The sequence below is a fragment of the Rhinoraja longicauda genome, chromosome 2, assembly GCF_053455715.1.
Source record: "Rhinoraja longicauda isolate Sanriku21f chromosome 2, sRhiLon1.1, whole genome shotgun sequence".
NCBI lineage: Eukaryota > Metazoa > Chordata > Chondrichthyes > Rajiformes > Arhynchobatidae > Rhinoraja > Rhinoraja longicauda.
The window spans coordinates 9,958,071-9,977,502 of NC_135954.1; the positions used below are offsets into that span (position 1 = coordinate 9,958,071).

At 42.9% G+C, this 19,432-nt stretch overlaps 1 protein-coding gene across 1 annotated transcript in view; it reads left to right on the plus strand.

Annotated features, from left to right (window-relative positions):
• LOC144608877 (transcription factor E2F3-like) overlaps positions 1-14,496 on the plus strand; it is a 49,433-nt gene extending 34,937 nt beyond the window's left edge. Inside the window, exons 3-7 of the mRNA XM_078427090.1 lie at positions 6,354-6,573; positions 7,817-7,975; positions 8,876-8,990; positions 10,050-10,188; positions 13,743-14,496. Coding sequence (XP_078283216.1) covers positions 6,354-6,573; positions 7,817-7,975; positions 8,876-8,990; positions 10,050-10,188; positions 13,743-14,017 — 908 coding nt within the window. The 3' untranslated portion in view covers positions 14,018-14,496. The remainder of the gene's footprint in view (positions 1-6,353; positions 6,574-7,816; positions 7,976-8,875; positions 8,991-10,049; positions 10,189-13,742) is intronic.
• Positions 14,497-19,432: the final 4,936 nt, after the last annotated feature.

Here is a 19,432-nt window from a genome sequence, read left to right on the forward strand (position 1 = left end):
TCTGCTAGTTGCAGCCTCAAAGAAAAAATCTAATCCATTGTCAAACATCGTTTCCTATTCATTATTCCATGTTGACTTTGCCCAGCTTTCTGATTATATTGGTTTTCTGTGCAAAGATATTAGATGATGATTATCTTTGTTTGCCAGTGGCTGGCTATCGGTATGTATGTTTAGTGCTGCTTCATTGAGGCCAGTTCATTGGCTATATTTAAGAGGGAGTTAGATGTGGCCATTGTGGCTAAAGGGATCAGGGGGTTATGGAGAGAAGGCAGGTATGGGATACTGAGTTGGATGATCAGCCATGATCATATTGAATGGCAGTGCAGGCTCGAAGGGCCGAATGGCCTACTCCTGCACCTATTTTCTATGTTTCTATGCTTCGGACCATGTTATTTTTCCAGCAGTCAATCCAGTTTAAATTCTTGTAAACTGTTGTTGAAAACCATAATGTCGATGCCTTAAAGATAAAATAACAAATCCAGTCAGGTATCTAGGTTCCTTGTTTGTCAACTACCTCTTGAAACTTTGTCCAGAATTTCATGTCCACTATTCTCTTGTTAATTCATATTGTGTTAATGAACGTTTAAATCTCCTTGCCCATACAAATTGGATGATATGACATGCTGAGGTTGCTCATTTAAGACTGGTTGTCTACATTTTATCTTCCTCAGGCTAAAAATGTGCTTGTATTTATTAAAGCAAAGATTAAAGTAAATGCACTAAGGAAAAAAAAGCTACGTTTTGGAATCTTCAGCCCATCTGTGAATCAGCTGCTCTGGTTAGAATGTCTGTTGTAATTGAGAATTTAAAGTATTTTCCTATTTCCATATATGGGATTATGGGATTATGTAAAAATTGTCCCTAGTGTGTGTAGGATCGTGTTAATGTGTGGGGATCGCTGGGCGGCGCGGACTCGGTGGGCCGAAGGGCCTGTTTCTGCGCTGTATCTCTAAATCTAAATTATGCACAAATTGTGTTTGAGCGGGAGTTGTAAATTAAGGCCAGCTTGGTTACGAAATGGAGTGCACTTATTCAATTCCCTTTTTCACAGATACAGTTGAATTTGTTTCCACTGCTTGACCGCAAAGCATTCCAGGTCATCCTAACACATTGGACTAATCTTTCTTTCATTTCAGCAGTTGGCCAGTTATCTTGTTTGTTTGTTGAATCCTGGGTGACCAGAAGCTGTTTCTTGTTCAAGCTTCTACCAGTGATAGATTTTGACTGCTTCTGGATCTCTTTTTTATCTTTTTTTTCCGTGTTTAGTTTAATTGAGAGATACTGTGCGGGAACAAGCCCTTTGGCCCACCTGGTCTGCGCCAACCAGCGATCCCCACAAGCCCACACTATTCCACGCACGCTGAAGACGATTTACAATTGCACGAAGCCAATTGGCCTGCAAGCCTGTACATCTTTGAAGTGGGAAGGAACTGGAGATTCCACTGGAAAACCCACGCAGGTCACAGGGAGAATGTGTAGACGGCACCCATAGTTAGGATCGAATCCGAGTCTCATAGAAACACAGAAAATAGGTGCAGGTATAGGCCATTCGGCCCTTCGACCCATTCAATATGATCATGGCTGATCATCCAACTCAGTATCCCGTACCTGACTTCTCTCCATACCCCCTGATCCCTTTAGCCACAAGGGCCACATCTAACTCCCTCTTAAATATAGCCAATGAACTGGCCTCAACTACCTTCTGTGGCAGAGAATTCCACAGATTCACCACTCTGTCCTAAAAGACTTCCCCCTTATCCTTAAACTGTGACCCCTCGTTCTGGACTTCCCCAACATTGGGAACAATCTTCCTGCATCTAGCCTGTCCAACCCCTTAAGAATTTTGTAAGTTTCTATAAGATCCCCCCTCAATCTTCTAAATTCCATTCTCTGGTGCTGTAAGGCAGCAGCTCTACCGCTCTGCCTCTGTGCTGCCCTTAGTACTGGAGTCCAGTTTAGTACTGGAGTCTGGGGGTGGGGGGGCTGTAAGGCAGCAACTCTACCGTTGTGCCACCATGCCATGTTATGGAGAGTGATTCCAGCCAAAAGTGTTGCCACGTAAAGTGGGGCTCTTGTCCATGGCACCATTGAAATATATTTGACTGGATCAATTTATCCTTTCAAAGGCGGCACGGTGGTGCAGTGGTAGAGTTGCTGCCTTACAGCGAATACAGCGCCGGAGACTCGGGTTCGATCCCGACTACGGGCGCCGTCTGTACGGAGTTTGTACGTTCTCCCCGTGACCTGCGTGGATTTTCTCCGAGATCTTCGGTTTTCTTCCAAACTCCAAAGGCGTACAGGTATTGGCTGGGCAAATAGACAATAGACAATAGACAATAGGTGCAGGAGTAGGCCATTCAGCCCTTCAAGCCAGCACCGCCATTCAATGCGATCATGGCTGATCACTCTCAATCAGTACCCCGTTCCTGCCTTCTCCCCATACCCCCTCACTCCGCTATCCTTACGAGCTCTATCCAGCTCTCTCTTGAAAGCATCCAACGAACTGGCCTCCACTGCCTTCTGAGGCAGAGAATTCCACACCTTCACCACTCTGACTGAAAAAGTTCTTCCTCATCTCCGTTCTAAATGGCCTACCCCTTATTCTTAAACTGTGGCCCCTTGTTCTGGACTCCCCCAACATTGGGAACATGTTTCCTGCCTCTAATGAGTCAATAGACAATAGGTGCAGGAGTAGGCCATTCAGCCCTTCGAGCCAGCACCGCCATTCAATGCGATCATGGCTGATCACTCTCAATCAGTACCCCGTTCCTGCCTTCTCCCCATATCCCCTCACTCCGCTATCCTTAAGAGCTCTATCCAGCTCTCTCTTGAAAGCATCCAACGAACTGGCCTCCACTGCCTTCTGAGGCAGAGAATTCCACAACTTCACCACCCTCTGACTGAAAAAGTTCTTCCTCATCTCCGTTCTAAATGGCCTACCCCTTATTCTTAAACTGTGGCCCCTTGTTCTGGACTCCCCCAACATTGGGAACATGTTATCTGTCCAATCCCCTAATTATCTTATATGTTTCAATAAGATTCCCCCTCATCCTTCTAAATTCCAGTGTATACAAGCCCAATCGCTCCAGCCTTTCAACATACGACAGTCCCGCCATTCCGGGAATTAACCTAGTGAACCTACGCTGCACGCCCTCCATAGCAAGAATATCCTTCCTCAAATTTGGAGACCAAAACTGCACACAGTACTCCAGGTGCGGTCTCACCAGGGCCCGGTACAACTGTAGAAGGACCTCTTTGCTCCTATACTCAACTCCTCTTGTTACGAAGGCCAACATTCCATTGGCTTTCTTCACTGCCTGCTGTACCTGCATGCTTCCTTTCATTGACTGATGCACTAGGACACCCATATCTCGTTGAACTCCCCCTCCTCCTAACTTGACACCATTCAGATAATAATCTGCCTTTCTATTCTTACTTCCAAAGTGAATAACCTCACACTTATCTACATTAAACTGCATCTGCCATGTATCCGCCCACTCACACAACCTGTCCAAGTCACCCTGCAGCCTTATTGCATCTTCCTCACAATTCACACTACCCCCCAGCTTAGTATCAACCCAAAACATCGCCTATTTATTTTTCTCCAGAGATGTTGCCTGACCCGCTGAGTCACTCCAGCATTTTGTGTCTATCTTTGGTATAAACCAGCATCTGCAGTTCCTTCCTATGCAGATGTTGGAGATCTGAAATTAGTTTGGTCTAGTTTAGAGATGCAGCACGGAAACAGGCTCTTCGGCCGAGTCTGCACCGACCAGCGATCCCCGCACATTAACACTATCCTCCACACACATCAGGGACAGTTTTTACACTTATATCAAACCAATTAACCCACAAACCTGCACATCTTTGGAGTGTTGGAGGAAACCGAAAATCTCCGGGAAAACCCACGTGATCACGGTAAGAACGTACAAACTCTCCGTACAGATAGCACCCATAGTCTGGTTCGAACCCGGGACTGGCGCTGCAAGCGCTGTAAGGCCGCAGCTCTACCGCTGCACCACCGTGCCGCCCATAAAACAGGGAAATGCTAAAACGCTCTTCAAGCCAAGTGTATCTGTGGCAAAGAAAGCAGAGTAAACATTTGGATCGAGGATAGAAGGGAAAACTGTAATTCTTTGCTTGCATACCTTGCCACGGTATGCAACAGTTGCCAATGAAGGGCACTTACAAAGTTCCAAATTCATCCCCACCCCCCACCCATTGTTCTTCAGAGGTTCTCATTGCTCCCCTCCCTCCCTCACTGCGGTCCCCGCACACCGGGTCCTCCATTGTCCATTGTTCTTCACAGCGCCCCCTCCCCCCACCAGGTCCTCATTGCTCCTCCCCCTCCCTCACTACGGTCCTCCCATGCTGGATCCTCCTTTGTTCCTTCCCTCGGCAGTGGCGTCAATCGGTCGGCGCCATCATCAACCGCTGCACTGACCTCTCCACTGACGCTGCCGGGTCCTCATGAGGCCACCATGCCGCCCACCCCAGGTGAGGGGCCCCGCCGGCCGCTTCCGAAGGATCCCAACCCGAATGTTCGTATGTCCATTCCCTCCACGGACGTTGCTTGACCCACTGAGTTCCTCCAGTGCTTTACTTTTTGCTTTTATCTTTCCCAGTTTTTGGCGGTCTTTGGTCTTAAGCAGTGTACAGAAACCACCTAACACGAATGTTTTCAGCATGTTTTCATATCTACTGCCCCTCACTCTTAAAACCTCCCCATTATTTAATCGAAGAACTTAATCAATGGCATAGGGACTTCTTTGTACTTGAGAGAATAGAACTACAGTTTTTTTTTGTAAAAAGACGGATTGAGTATATTTGTTCTCTGAAACAGGCTGAAAAGCTCTTTCTTTAGTGTGGTGATGTGAAATACCACTGATTTGACATTCAACCAGGATCGTGCTGGTACATTCTGTACTCGGCACCATAAAAATGTTCATGCCAGTGTACGGGGATTTCATTGAGACTGGTCTTGTGTTTCTAACAGTCCAAAGTTTAAAATCAAAAGGTCGTGTGTTGGTGGTGCACAATTTCTAAAAATGTTTCATACACTGAATTATCTTTGTCTTTGTGCACTATTTTTGTGTGTTTTTGTGTGTATATATACTCACACTCGCTATTTGTCTTTTGTGTGTGTATATGCGTGCGCATATATATTTCATAGATGTGTGTGTGTGTGTGTATATGTGCGCACACACAGACAAAAACACATACACACTCACATACATACACACAGACAAAAACACACGCACGGATGCATGCACATAAACAATAATAGTGCAAAAAGACAATTCAGCATATTAAAAAAGTGATATTTTCATTTATTATATTGCTTACAGAATATAATAAATATTCTATTGTGCTGCTGCAAGTAAGAATTTCATTATTCTGTCTGGGACAGATGACAAGAAAACATTCTTGGCACTTAACTCTTGAATTGGAGTTAAATTATATTGCTGGTGAGGATATTCTAAGTTTTTCCTGGTCTTTTACTTCCGACATGTTTGCAAGAGTAGAAATATTCCCATAACTAAATACTGACCTCTTTCACTATTCTGATAGGAAAAGGTATGTTTATGAAATCTTAAATGGATAATTGTGTAAATCATAGATGAATGGTCAATGTTATCATGCATTAGATTTTTCGTGTCTACTGGGAAAAATGTTGCTCAAATGTATTGAATTGCAATTTTTCTAATGTTGTTTATATTTGGGGCTTGTACCTTTTAAGTGTAAGCCCCATGAGGAAGCCAAAATTCTCCCACAACAGCCCATCAACCACTCAAACATAACTTCATTCTTGCAGGCAATTTACTTTGGACTTTAGAGATAACGGCGCAGAAACAGGCCCTTTGGCCCACCGAGTCCGTGTCGACCAGCGATAATCCCCTAACTAACCTACACACACTAGGGACAATTTTACAAAGTACCAAAGCCAATTAACCTACAGACTTGTACGTCTTTGGAATGTGGGAGGGAAGCGGAGCACCCAGAGAAAACCCACATGGTCATGGGGAACACGTACAAACTCCATTTAGACGGCACCCGTAGACAGGCTCGAACATGGGTCTCAGTTGCTGTATGGCAGCAACTCTACAGTTGCATCACTGTTGCCCCATTTTAAGCATTTTTACTGTGAGTTACCTCTGTGAACTCTGATAAATAAGGCTTTTGAGGTAGGTTAATTAATATCAGTTACGAACGGGCAATTGCTGTGCACAAGGCACCTTGTTGGAATACCACGGGATCAGCACTGGACCTCAACGTTTGAGAGCGGCAATGTTTAAGTTTGTATTTCACATGGTGCACGTCAGTGATGGTTTGTAATTCCTTCCTCGCCACAGCTCCCAGGTCCCCATCAGAGAAGACTCGCTACAATACCTCTCTTGTCCCCCTCACGAAGAACATCGTTCAGCTCCTGGGTCAATCGCCAGATGGTGTGCTGGATTTGAACAGGGCTGCCGACGTCTTAAACGTGCCGAAGCGAAGAATCTACGACATTACCAACGTGTTGGAGGGTATTCACCTCATTGAAAAGAAATCCAAAAATAACGTCCAGTGGATGTAAGTTCTCTCTTTAATTTCTGTTGCCGTACTATTTTCTACGTAACCTGGATATTTGCAGTGACTGGAGTTGAATTTCACGTGACTGGAATGGAATGACCCCAGTTTAGTTTATTGTCACGTGTACCGACCGGCATACAGTGAAAAGCTTTTATTGCGTGCTAACCAGAATGCAAAGAGTAATTATAATTGGAGTAATGACATTCTATCTTATTTTCAAAATGCTGCAGTAACTCAGCAGGTCAGGCAGCATCTTGGGAGAGAAGGAATGGGCGACGTTTCGGGTCGAGACCCTTCTTCAGACCCGAAACGTCGCCCATTCCTTCTCTCCAGAGATGCTGCCTGACCTGCTGAGTTACTCCATCATTTTGTGATACCTTCGATTTGTACCAGCATCTGCAGTTATTTTCTTATTCTTTCTTATTTTTGTTCTTTCGCGTCACCAAACTCTCATGGGATATTGCCACCATTGTTTCTTGTCCATTCTTAATTGCCCCTAAACGTAGAAGGCAGTTGAGAGTTGATCACAGCTCTAGGTCTGGACTTGCTTGTAGGTCAGGCAGGATAAAGATGGCAGGGTTCTTTCCTTTTCTGTAGAACATTGGTTTTTAGGTCAATATAGTGAATGCACTTGGTGTTCAATTTGCAGATGCATTTGCAAGACTACATTATCAGTTTTGCTGGACCAACAGAGCTTTGTGGGGGGTGGGGTCTCATGACTCTATGGGAACGTGTCCTCCACCCCCGGCCAGTCTGGAATTCTAGCGTCCCCGTGCACGTGGCAAATTGGACCCGCTGATCACCGCGGAAGTCCCGATGAGGTGGAGATCGGCCACCTCACCCGACCTTGGTGTCAGGGGAGTGTGTAAGGCGGGGCCTTTGGCTCACCAAGACTGCGCTGACCATCTGACACGAGTTCTATTATCTTACTTTCACATCCACTCTGCCATACTGTAGGGGCAATTCAACAGAGCCCAACTAACCAAACAAATCTGCACGTCTTTGGGATGAGGGTGGAAACTGGAGCAATCCATGTGAGGTCCAAATTTGCAAGGTGTAAAAGTTCAAAGATGTTGCATCCTTGAGCATTAAACCGATTGAGAAGTTGGCTATTCTTTGAGTTAATATAGAGACAAAATGTTCTTTTTTTTTTTTTACATTGACTTTTTGAGACTGGGAATTGTGTTTCAGTTGGTTAAGTTGAGTGGTTGATTAATTGCCATGGTGCTGCTCTATCTCCCAGGGGTTGCAGCCTGACGGACAAGGATGGTCTGCTGAAACGATGCCAGGGTCTCAACCGGGAGGTGGCAGAACTTAGCCTGAAGGAGAAGAAGTTGGACGACTTAATCCAAAGCTGCACCTTGGACCTCAAAAAGCTGACGGAGGACTCGGAAAACCAAAGATATCCTTGCTAAATTATTCCCCCAAATTCCCAACGGGTTTGCGAGAGCCTTGTTTTCACCGATAGGAAGTTCCGCAAACCAGTGCACGCAGTATGAAGAAACTTGTCAGAAGAGCAGCAGAGATGAGAAAAACATTTTTCGTAACAAGTTGCTTTGGACCAGGCTCGACAGCTTGACTGAGTTCGGTTGTCGATTTAAAAACAAAAAATTAAGGGGTAAAAAGGTGAAATTTGCCAGACCCGGGGGGAGGGGAGGATGTTAGTGGGAAAGCATGGGAGTAGAACTAATGGGATATTGGGCTGAATGTACTTTTTGACTGGTAACAAGATCCAAACTTGTAAGACATCTTTGAAAATTATATCAGTGAATGTTCCAGCGAAATGAGGAATAGACAAGCGATAAACATTGAGGGGGGAAAAACCCTCCATCTTTAATTCAGAGTACCATCGTCCAAAATGAAAAGCTAAGCTTAGATAAGTTGCTTATTTAGGTTTAAATGTATTATTAGCACTTGTACTGAGGTGCAGTGAAAAGTTTTGCTTTGCATGTTATCTAATCAAATTGGATAATGCTATACATAAATGCAATCGAGCCAAACTCAAGTAGAATATGTAGAGAAATGGCGAAGATTATGCAGAATGTAGTTCTCAGCATTATAGTTCACCATTTCCAGAGATAAAGTCCAATGTCCGCAATGAGGTAAAGGAGAGTTGGACTGATATCTATCTAGCTTATGGAAGGGCTGTGTGGAAGCCTGACAAGAGGGAAGATGTTGTTCCAGAAGCTGTTTCTGTTTTTTAAATGGGTGGAAACCACTTCATACTTTATTTTGAACTGCACTGACTGAATGTGAAGAATTGAATTGCGATGCTTGGTTCACTGTCCTTAACATCTACCACGTTAAATTACGTAACATATCAAGACATCAGAAAAATCCAGAGTTTGAAGGGCCAGGTGGTAATAGCTGTTAAAGCACCGCCTGAAACCAGGCTGGAAGTACCTGATCCTTACGATGTAAGTCTGGTCTCAGAGTTGGCCATATGAGATTTTGATCAATATTTGTAAAAGCAAGTGCCGATAATCCAAAATAAAATCGGAACATGACAAATGCAAGTCAGTGACGAGACACAAAGCTGGAGTAACTCGGGAGGGGGGGGGGGGGGGTCAGGCAGCATCTCTGGAGCAAAGGAATAAGGTGACGTTTGGACTCGAGACTCTTCAGACCAGGGCCCTTTAGAACGGAGATGAGGAAAAACTTTTTCAGTCAGAGAGTTGTGAATCTGTGGAATTCTCTGCCTCAGAAGGCAGTGGAGGCCAATTCTCTGAATGCATTCAAGATAGAGCTCTTAAGGATAGCGGAGTCAGGGGGTATGGGGAGAAGGCAGGAACGGGGTACTGATTGAGAATGATCAGCCATGATCACATTGAATGGCGGTACTGGCTCGAAGGGCCGAATGGCCTCCTCCTGCACCTATTGCCTATTGAGAGAGAGGAGAAAGGGAACCCAGAGATACAGGTGGTGATATTGCGAGATATAGAACAAATGAATGAAAAATATGCGAAAAGCATCGGTGATAGTGTAAAGGTGGATCCCACAATGGTGCGTTGTTGGCTGTGGGCTAGGTGATAACGAGTTATACAAACAGTGAAACTTAACAGGACGACGGTGAAACTAGTGTGACGACTGGGGGTGAGAGGGACAGAGAGAGAGAGAGGGAGGGGATGCAAGGCTTACTTCAAGTTGGAGGAATCAATATTAATGCCGCTGGGTTGTAAGCCGCCCAAGCGAAATATGAGGTCGTTACTCCACAATGGAGGAGACCCAGGACGGAAAGGTCAGTATGGGATGTGGAGTTTTTTTTGTAAAGCCTAGTCTCTTTATGGCATCTTTACATATCCCTCTGTTTACATTGATCAAAACAGAACTGATTGAGTTGCGCTTTTGAGAAATATTCATTGGAGTACATTTGCAAAGAAAATTTATATTTGGCCTATTTTTCAAGTGGATTGTGTTTGCCATCTATTTCACTAAAATGCTAACTCTCTATGACCATTGTCATTAATTTCATTCAGAACTTGCAGATACATTTGTCGAGTACGAGGGGGCCGATCGAGGTTTATTTATGTCCCGAGGATTCTGTGGCATCGAGTAGCCCATTGAAGTCCAGCAGCAAGGAACATTCTAGAAGTATTTCTCAGTTGCGTGTCCGAGGTACGCCCTATACAAAAAATACGGATGGAGAGAAGAGTGCGCATGCTACATGCTTCATCTTTTGTATTTGGCCTCATGGTAAAGTCAATTGGAAAATTATTAGGGAAGTAAAGGCTTGGTTGAAAGGAACTTGTTGCATTTAATGAAGAAATCCGGTGACAGTGCAACCTGGAGACCACACACTTGTATTTGATAACTCGTGCCTTGGGAATTTTGGATCAGTGCAGGTTTGATGGTTTTAAGTCTTGGAATTCCTTGGATTTTGAAACGATTCCAGTGGAAAAGGTAGTAAAGCCAAGCATTCTAAAAAAGACAGCTTAGAAATGAAAGTTACATGTCAGTTAAATATTTATAGTTTGATTCTGGTGTGGGGGGAGGGGTGTGGGGTCACAGAGAAAGAAGTACAGTGCCCTCCATAATGCTTGGGACAAAGACCCATCATTTATTTATTTGCCTCTATACTCCACAATTTGAGATTTGTAATAGAAAAAATCACATGGTTAAAGTGCACATTGTCAGATTTTAATTAAGGCAATTTTTATACATTTTGGTTTCACCATGTCGAAATTACAGCAGTGTTTATACATAGTCCCCCCCCATTTCAGGGCACCCTGATGTTTGGGACACAGCAATGTCATGTGAATAAAAGTAGCCATGTTTAGTATTTTGTTGCATATCCTTTGCATGCAATGACTGCTTGAAGTATGCGATTCATGGACATCACCAGTTGCTGGGTGTCTTCTCTGGTGATGCTCTGCCAGGCCTGTATTGCAGCCATTTGTAGCTTATGCTTGTTTTGGGGGCTAGTCCCCTTCAGTTTTCTCTTCAGCATATAAAGGGCTCAATTGGGTTCAGATTGGGTGATTGACTTGGCCACTCAAGAATTGACCATTTTTTGGCTTTGAAAAACTCCTTTGTTGCTTTAGCAGTATGTTTGGGATCATTGTCTTGCTGTAGAATGAACTGCTGGCCAATGAGTTTTGAGGCATTTGTTTGAACTTGAGCAGATAGGATGTGTCTATGCACTTCAGAATTCATTTTGCTACTATCATCAGCAGTTTTATCATCAATAAAGATACGTGAGCCAGTACCTTCAGCAACCATACATGCTCAGACCATAACACCCCCACCACCGTGTTTCACAGATGAGGTGGTATGCTTTGGATCTTGGGCAGTTCCTTCTCTCTTCCATACTTTGCTCTTGCCATCACACTGATGTAAGTTAATCTTTGTCTCATCTGTCCACAAGACCTTTTTCCAGAACTGTGGTTGCTCTTATAAGTACTTCTTCGCAAACTGTAACCTGACCATCCTATTTTTGAGGCTAACCAGTGGTTTGCATCTTGCAGTGTAGCCTCTGTATTTCTGTTCATGAAGTCTTCTGCGGACAGTGGTCATTGACAAATCCACACCTGACTCGTGAAGTGTTTCTGATCTGTCGGACAGGTGTTTGAGGATTTGTCTTCATTATAGAAAGAATTCTTCTGTCATCGGCTGTGGAGGTCTTCCTTGGCCTGCCAGTCCCTTTGTGATTAGTAAGCTCACCAGTGCTCTCTTTTTTCCAAATAATTGATTTTGATAAGCCTAAGGTTTGGCTGATGTCACTAACAGTTTTATTCTTGTTTCTCAGTCTCATAATGGCTTCTTTGACTTTCATTGGCACAACTTTGGTCCTCATGTTGTTAAACAGCAATAAAAGTTTCCAAAGGTGATGGAAAGACTGGAGGAAAGACTAGGTGATGAGAGCTCTCTTATACCTGCATTAAGGAGGCAATTAAACACACCTGAGCATTTACAAACACCTGCGAAGCCATGTGTTCCAAACATTATGGTGCCCTGCAATGGGAGGACAATGTATAAACGCAGCTGTAATTTCTACTTGGTGAAACCAAAATGTATTAAAATATCCCTTTAATAAGATCTGACAATGTGCACTTTAACCACATGTGATTTTTTTTCTATTACAAATCTCAAATTGTGGAGTACAGAGGCAAATAAGTAAATGATGGGTCTTTGGCCCAAACATTATGGAGGGCACTATGTTTTTGCAGAGAAGCCTTCAATATGAAAGGGAAATTGTGAGAAAATTGGTTTTGGAAGGAACTTCAGATGGTGGTTTAAACCGAAGATAGACACAAAAAGCTGGAGTGAATTGGCGGGCCAGGCAGCATCTCTGGAGAGAAGGAATGGGTGATGTTTCGGGTCGAGACCCTTCTTCAGACTTGCTGGATCAGGGGCTCCCAGTATAAAGTTTTATCTTTGTGTTTGCAGAAATCCTTTAGCGTGTTACTTGAGGTTGTGACTAATGGAGTACTGTCAGGTTCTGTGCTGTGCACAAAGCTGAAGGGAAAGGTAGTGCATTCAATTTTGAAGATGCTGCTCAGCCATTATATTTCTATCCGATCTGGTGAAATCTCAGACTGGCTGTCACTTTCTAGATTGCTATTCCCCTTGTCTTGTGTAGCTATTCCCTTTGGAGATAAAACAATTAGTTTGCTCTGTACTGCAGTTTGAGCTGCAGGAGTTTCATTACTCCATGCTTTGGCAAAATTGTTTTTTTTTTTGTTTTTGCTAAATATTCTTAAATAAAATAAAACCCTTTTTTTGTTTTTTAGTTAAAGGTGTTTATTGATCCCTACCTAAATGGTAGGAATAGTTTACACAGCAAAATAATTTTGTATTTCAAATCATTTTGTCTTGATATTCTTTGATCTATGTTCACATTTCTGATGTGCTTTAAGCATACGCCGTTGACATTCTCAGTGGTGTTTTTTTTCCCCTTCCCTTGGACAGAGTTCATTTGTGCAGTTATAGCCTCTGGTACAAAAAATGGGCATGAATGAGACAGTTTGCTTGAAGGAGGCCAGAATTTAAACCTCTTGTATATATTTCAACACGTAGATCCTTTGCTTAAAGCTACTTGATCTTGCGTGTCCTTTGCTTCCATCCCTTGCTGAAGTAGTTGTTCAGGTCCTTCACTGCCGGGCCTGTCGACACAAGGAACTGCAGTTAGTCATCGCACAAAGAAACAGGCCCTTCAGCCAAACCTGCCCACACTGTCCAAGATTTATCATCTACACTAGTCTCACCTGCCTGCATTTGGCCCATATCCCTCTATATCTTTCTGATCCTTGTACCTGTCGAAATGTCTTTTAAATATTGTAATAGTACTGGAATCTGTAGATCTCAAAGTGCTGGAGTAACTCAGCAGATCAGGCAGCATCTCAACCTGACCCATTGCATTATTCCAGTGTTCTACCTATCTCTGTCAGTTTATTTTTTTTTAAAGAAAAAGATTCACTCGATGAATTGATAATCACCCGAGTTTGACACACAATGCTGGAGTAACTCAGCGGGACGGGCAGCATCTCTGGAGAGAAGGAACGGGTGACGTTTCGGGTCGAGACCTTCAGATTTAATACATCCAGTTTGGTGGCGATTCCCTGGGTGAATAACTCATCGCTAGTATAATTGGATTGACATGGAAGTGGCATGTGTTCTTGAAACAGTTAAAAGAAATGAGTCCTGATTGTTTTAATTTGTCCTCTTGACAGACTTGGACATTTCAAATGGAACACAGCATGGAGACGATCCGGGCTCACAATTTTCGCACCTATCACCATTGAGCTCATTGAATAACCTTTTGCAGGAAACTGAAGATCAGATTTCATCGCCCATGGAAGAGGAAGGACTGTTTGTAAATTTGTCCCCGTCACTATCTCAGGAAGATTATCTGTTGAGCATTGGTGATAAAGCAGGAATCAGTGACCTGTTTGATTGTGATGTTGATAGGTTTTTCTCGATGGAAGGTTTTTATGTAAGTAATTAAGTGCCCTTCAATATTACATAATTGCCAGTATGGACCTGAAAACTCAATACAAGGTTGGGTGCTGGTGAGTGAATGGAAATCTGCATCAGTTATAGAAATAGTAATAGAACTTTATGCTGGTAAACCCACGACCGGATGCGTTGCCCTTAAGTCTATATCGGCTACTGAAATGACTTACATTGGTATTTTATATAAATTATGTATAAGCATGAAATGAAACTTCACTATTGAGCATCATTTCTGACTGGTGTGTTTTTTTTGGCCTTGGACATACACAATGTAACTAACTGTTCAAACATTTCAAATCCCGGTTAGCATTTTGACCAGTCTTCCAAGGTTGATTGATAAGTTGTTGAAATCCTTTTTAATTGAGGTGTGCGAATGTTGTGCAAGAAAACAATCTGTGAAGGGGCTGTCACTGTGCTGGCAATGGACACAAAAAGCTGGAGTAACTCAGCGGGTCAGACAGCATCTCTGGAGAGAAGGAATGGGTGACGTTTTGGGTCGAGACCCTTCTTCAAACTGAAGGAATCTGAAGAATGTCTCGACCCGAAATGTCACCTATTTCCTCCAGAGATGCTGTCTGACCCGCTGAGTTTCTCCAGTTTTTTGTGTCTATCTTCGAATTAAACTAGCATCTCCAGTTCCTTCCTACACACCCGACTGGCAATGCTTTGTTCTGTAGCTGTGCTTGAGTACTGCTGTCAGTGTGTATGTGGATTGGTAAATCTGCTTTTATTCTGCGTCACCTTGGGAGAGAAATAAATCTTCAGATGGCAATGAATCGATTTTTTTTTAAACCTTGGGTAGGATTTTAAAAACATATTTTAAAAACCTGCAGTTATTGGAAACTTGGATTAAAAACAAACTGCTCGCAAAACTCAGCAGGTCAGACAGCATCTGTGGGGAGAAGAAAACGGTCGATGTTTCGGGTTGAAGACTTTCCGTCAGGTCGGGTATAGTTTCTTTAAAAGGTTGAAGACTTGAAGTACGGCACAGTGGTGCAGAGGTAGAGTTGCTGCCTTGCAGCGCCAGAGATCTGGGTTCGATCCTGACTACGGGTACTGTCTGTACGGAGTTTGTACATTCTCCCCGTGACCTGTGTGGGTTTTCTCCGGGTGCTCCGGTTTCCTCCCACACACCAAAGACATACAGGTTTGTAGGTTAATTGGCTTGGTAAAATTGTAAATTATCCTGTGTGTGTGTTGGATAGTGTTAGTGTACAGGTGGACCGAAGGGTGTGTTTCCGTGCTGTATCTGTAAACAAAATTAAAGGATGTTTTTTTAAAAGAAAAATCCGAAGTTACAATTGTAGCAATAACTAGCAGCAGTCCCTCTTGTTCTTTTTGTAACCTGTACTTCCTATGCCCCATCCCTTTGTCTCCCAGCCCAGTGATGATCCTTTGTCTAAAGTGAAATCTGGCCGATACTGTGAGACGATCTTCACCGCTGGCATGTGACATGGAGAAGGTGTCTTCCTGTCACTCTTATCATGTTTGAGGTGCAACTGGCCAAGTAAGAGATAATTGAGATAAACCTATGCCACTGACCTCAGCCGAGTGTCTGCCCCATTCCAACAGCATGGGAGTATTGCTGAATTTATAGATTGGATTTGACAAAGTGCTTAAAAATAGCTTGATGAGTAAAAACGTCCTGCTTCATTGACCCGTCAAATGTGTACAAGCAGTTTTCAATGTCGAAATTGGAATCCTTGGACCAAAGACATAGTTAGTTAAGAGATCAGTCATCTTATTATAAGAAAATAACTGCAGATGCTGGTACAAATCGAAGGCATTTATTCACAAAATGCTGGAGTAACTCAGCAGGTCAGGCAGCATCTCGGGAGAGAAGGAATGGGTGACGTTTCGGGTCGAGACCCTTCTTCAGACTTTAAAAGGTTTTTGTAATTAACCTGACCTCTGTTGACAGGAACCATGTGCAGCAATAATTCTCCAAGTCTTCACCGCTGTGATTTCAAGCTCGGAAGTTGACATATTGACATGATATTGATCCAGCTCATCAAAATGTCATTCCCCGGAGGAACAGGCCCTTATTTGAATAATAAATGCAGTTACTGCAGATGCTGACACCATGGGTGGGGTCTGGAAAGTATAGAGAATGGGCTCCCTGCTATCTTGGGAAGAAGTGCAGTGTCTAATGTCGAACCAAGTCATGAAGACTACCTTTGAATGTAGTATCTTTGACCTGCCATTTGTTAGCTGATGTCAGCTCGGGCAGGAGTGGGGAGTGGTGCTCTGGCTGTGGCTTCAAGAAGGAGGGGATAGATCAACTGAGGGTTGACATGATTGAACTACATTTTGTATGTCTGATAGTCAAATTCATACACTTCCTTGATGGCTTGTATTGCAGCAATTTGGGTAGGACAATGAAGCTCAACTGGTGTTAACGCAAAAGTTACACATGCAAATCGATGCCTTCAGGAATGGAGAACTGGAAATCCAGTGTGATATATGGACTTTGCCTTTTGACAGAATTGTTGGAGACGGAGATGAAGTTTGATGTTAGGAGTGTGAATGTGTTTTTTTTATTTGTGTACTTTTGGGTGTGGCTTTCTTCATGAAGGAGGGGAGAGATCAACTGAGTTGATCACACCCTGAAAGAAATTACTACAAATATACCATGCCCTTGGATTGAGAGGAGGTGAGCAATATTGAACACTATTTTCCTAAAGCTTAGTCCTGATCCCTAGCGGATTTTGCTTGTCTATTAATTTTGCACATATTGAGCATTTCCATGTAATTGTCAAATATTTTGAAGGAGACATTTTGTGTGTCTCCAAAGGAGTAAAAACAAACCACTTACCTTTGAGTTACAACTTTAACACCTTGACATCAATTGTTAGGTCTTATGGTATTCTTGTGCTCATCTTTGAAGCTATTAAATTGGCATGTTTTTCAGTCTACCAAGTCTTCCAGCATGGAAATAGGTGCCTTTGTCCCATTCACTTTGCGGAGTCCCTCAAGCATCCTCTTGCTTTAACTCCATTTTATTTCTCTCTGCATTCTCATCATCTTACTCGCCGCAACCTCTTTCCCGCCACCAATTCTTCCACTTGCATGCATGTAAGACAATTTATAATAAAGTGTTAACCTAATGAATGAAAGATACAGCATGAAAACGGGTCCTTCAGCCCGCGAAGTCTATGCCGACCATCAATCGCACATTCACATTTGTTCTGCTATTCCACTTTCACACCCACTCCTTCCCAAATAGGGGCAATTTACAGTGGTCAATTAACCTACAAATGCATCTTTAGGATGTGGGAGGAAACCGGGGCACACTGAGGAAACCCACACAGTGGCAGAGAGAACATGCAAACTCCACACAGACGGCACCCAAGGTCTGGATTGAACTCTGTTCTGTGAAGCAGCAGCTCTATTGATAAAGCACACTTTTGGGCATGTAGGAGAGAGTGCAAATTTTACATGGCAGCACTGGAGGTCAGGATTGAACCTGGGTCGCTAAAGCTGAGGCAGCAACTTTAGTATCTTTAGTGCCACTGGTTTGGCAGTAAAGTGTGCTGAAACTTCAGGTGGTGGCGATGCATTAAATCCTTGTCCTTGTGTCAACTTGTTTACAATAAAGCAATACCAATGAATCACATCATTTCAATTTCAACATTTGAATTGTATTTAATGTTTTTAAAAAACCTAACCAAATTTTTCCTCGTCTTCAGTGTCTCTGCTATGGAATGGACATTGCTAGTCTGGTCAAAAGTCATGATATTTGATGGTGCTGGGACACGGGCACTCTGCCTTTGAGTTTAACAATGTTAAAATTGTGTGTCCTTATTCTGCCAATGTAATTTCCTGCTTTCCTGACTCGCTACCCATCCATCTCTCCCCCCCCACAACACCACTGCATCAATTCACCAACTTTGCATGCCCACAAAATGGCACATTGGTGCAGCGGTAGACTTGCAGTGCCAGAGACCCTGGTGACCATCTGTGATGTCTGTATGGAGTTTGTACCTTTTCCCTGTGGCCGCGTGGGTTTTCTCCGGGTGCTCCGGTTTCCTCCCACACACCCCAAAGATGTGCTTCAGTAAAATTGTAAATTGTCCCAAGTGTATAGGATCGTCCTGGGTGATTGCCGGTCGGCGTGGACTCGGTGGGCCGAAGGGCCTGTTTCTGCGCTGTATCTCTAAACTAAACTAAAACTACAACCACTAAAGCTCCAAGGCTTTACTTCATTCATACCATGTTCTTTCTGAGGCAAGCCTTTGGCTGTTTATGATCTCACTGCTGTAGTTTCATGTCCTTCTGCCTAGTACGTAATACGGTATTAGCTCAAACAAACAGGGATATCCATTATGATTATTTCTCAATTTTTTGGGTGAATGATTTGATCATTTGGACAATGTTATTGGTAAAACATTGTCTGCGCAGGTTTAATTTTTTTTATCCACTACCTGCAAAAAATCGATCTATTAAAATGTTAATCTTTGCAGGCATATGCAAAAATTATTTTTGAGTTTTGATCCTTTCAGACATGTTCCAACTTTATTCCTTTTGAATAAAGGCCCAGAACTTTGGCAACCTTGTTTTATGTTGTTGCAGTTGAAGCTGTACAGTCAGAATCCAATGTCGTTTAAGCTGTGTAAATGTGTACAGAAAGATCAGTGTAGGATGATGTAAAAAGGAACTAAAAGCATAAATATCCAGCACTGACTCTTGTGAATAGAAATCATGAAAAAGAATGATCTAATATTCTATTTAATTACTTAAGTGGTATTCATTGTTCTGCCTCTTTGCACATGTTTATTCACCACCAATGCATTTTCTCTGATTTTTCCAAAGTTAAGGTGGTTGCTGCCACTTTGTACCTTTGTAAAGTTTGGGTCACCTACATTTGTAATACATTTTTTCAAGAAAAGGTACCGATTCACCTTTGAGAAGGATGCTGGTTAAAATAAATTGTACATAACATTTATAAAGTGTGCATCACACGTTAAACCTGCACAATAGTAGCACAATTCTGCATTGTGGTGGTACATTGAACATGTTAAACTTTTTGAGCTTTGTGGAGAAGCTCCCCTTGAATTTCTAATGTTTAAACTTAGATCAGTGTGAATAAAATATTTGAATTTAAATGATGTATTTCTCAGGATTTTGATTAAACAATTATCTATGTATGTTGATGGGCAAAAGATAATTGGGGACATCTTGGGGTGAGATTAATTTAGGGCAAGTACCTAACTTGCCCAGAGTACATGGACACAATATAAAAAGCCAACATGGCGATTCCTCCTTTGGTTATGATATTTCAAAAATTTTGGAAGGATTTGGCAATTTAAAGGGAAGTGCTGAGCCACCGGGACTTCTCTACTTCGGCGAGACCAAACGCAGGCTTGGCGATCGTTTCGGTGAACACCTCCGCTCAGTCCGACTCAAC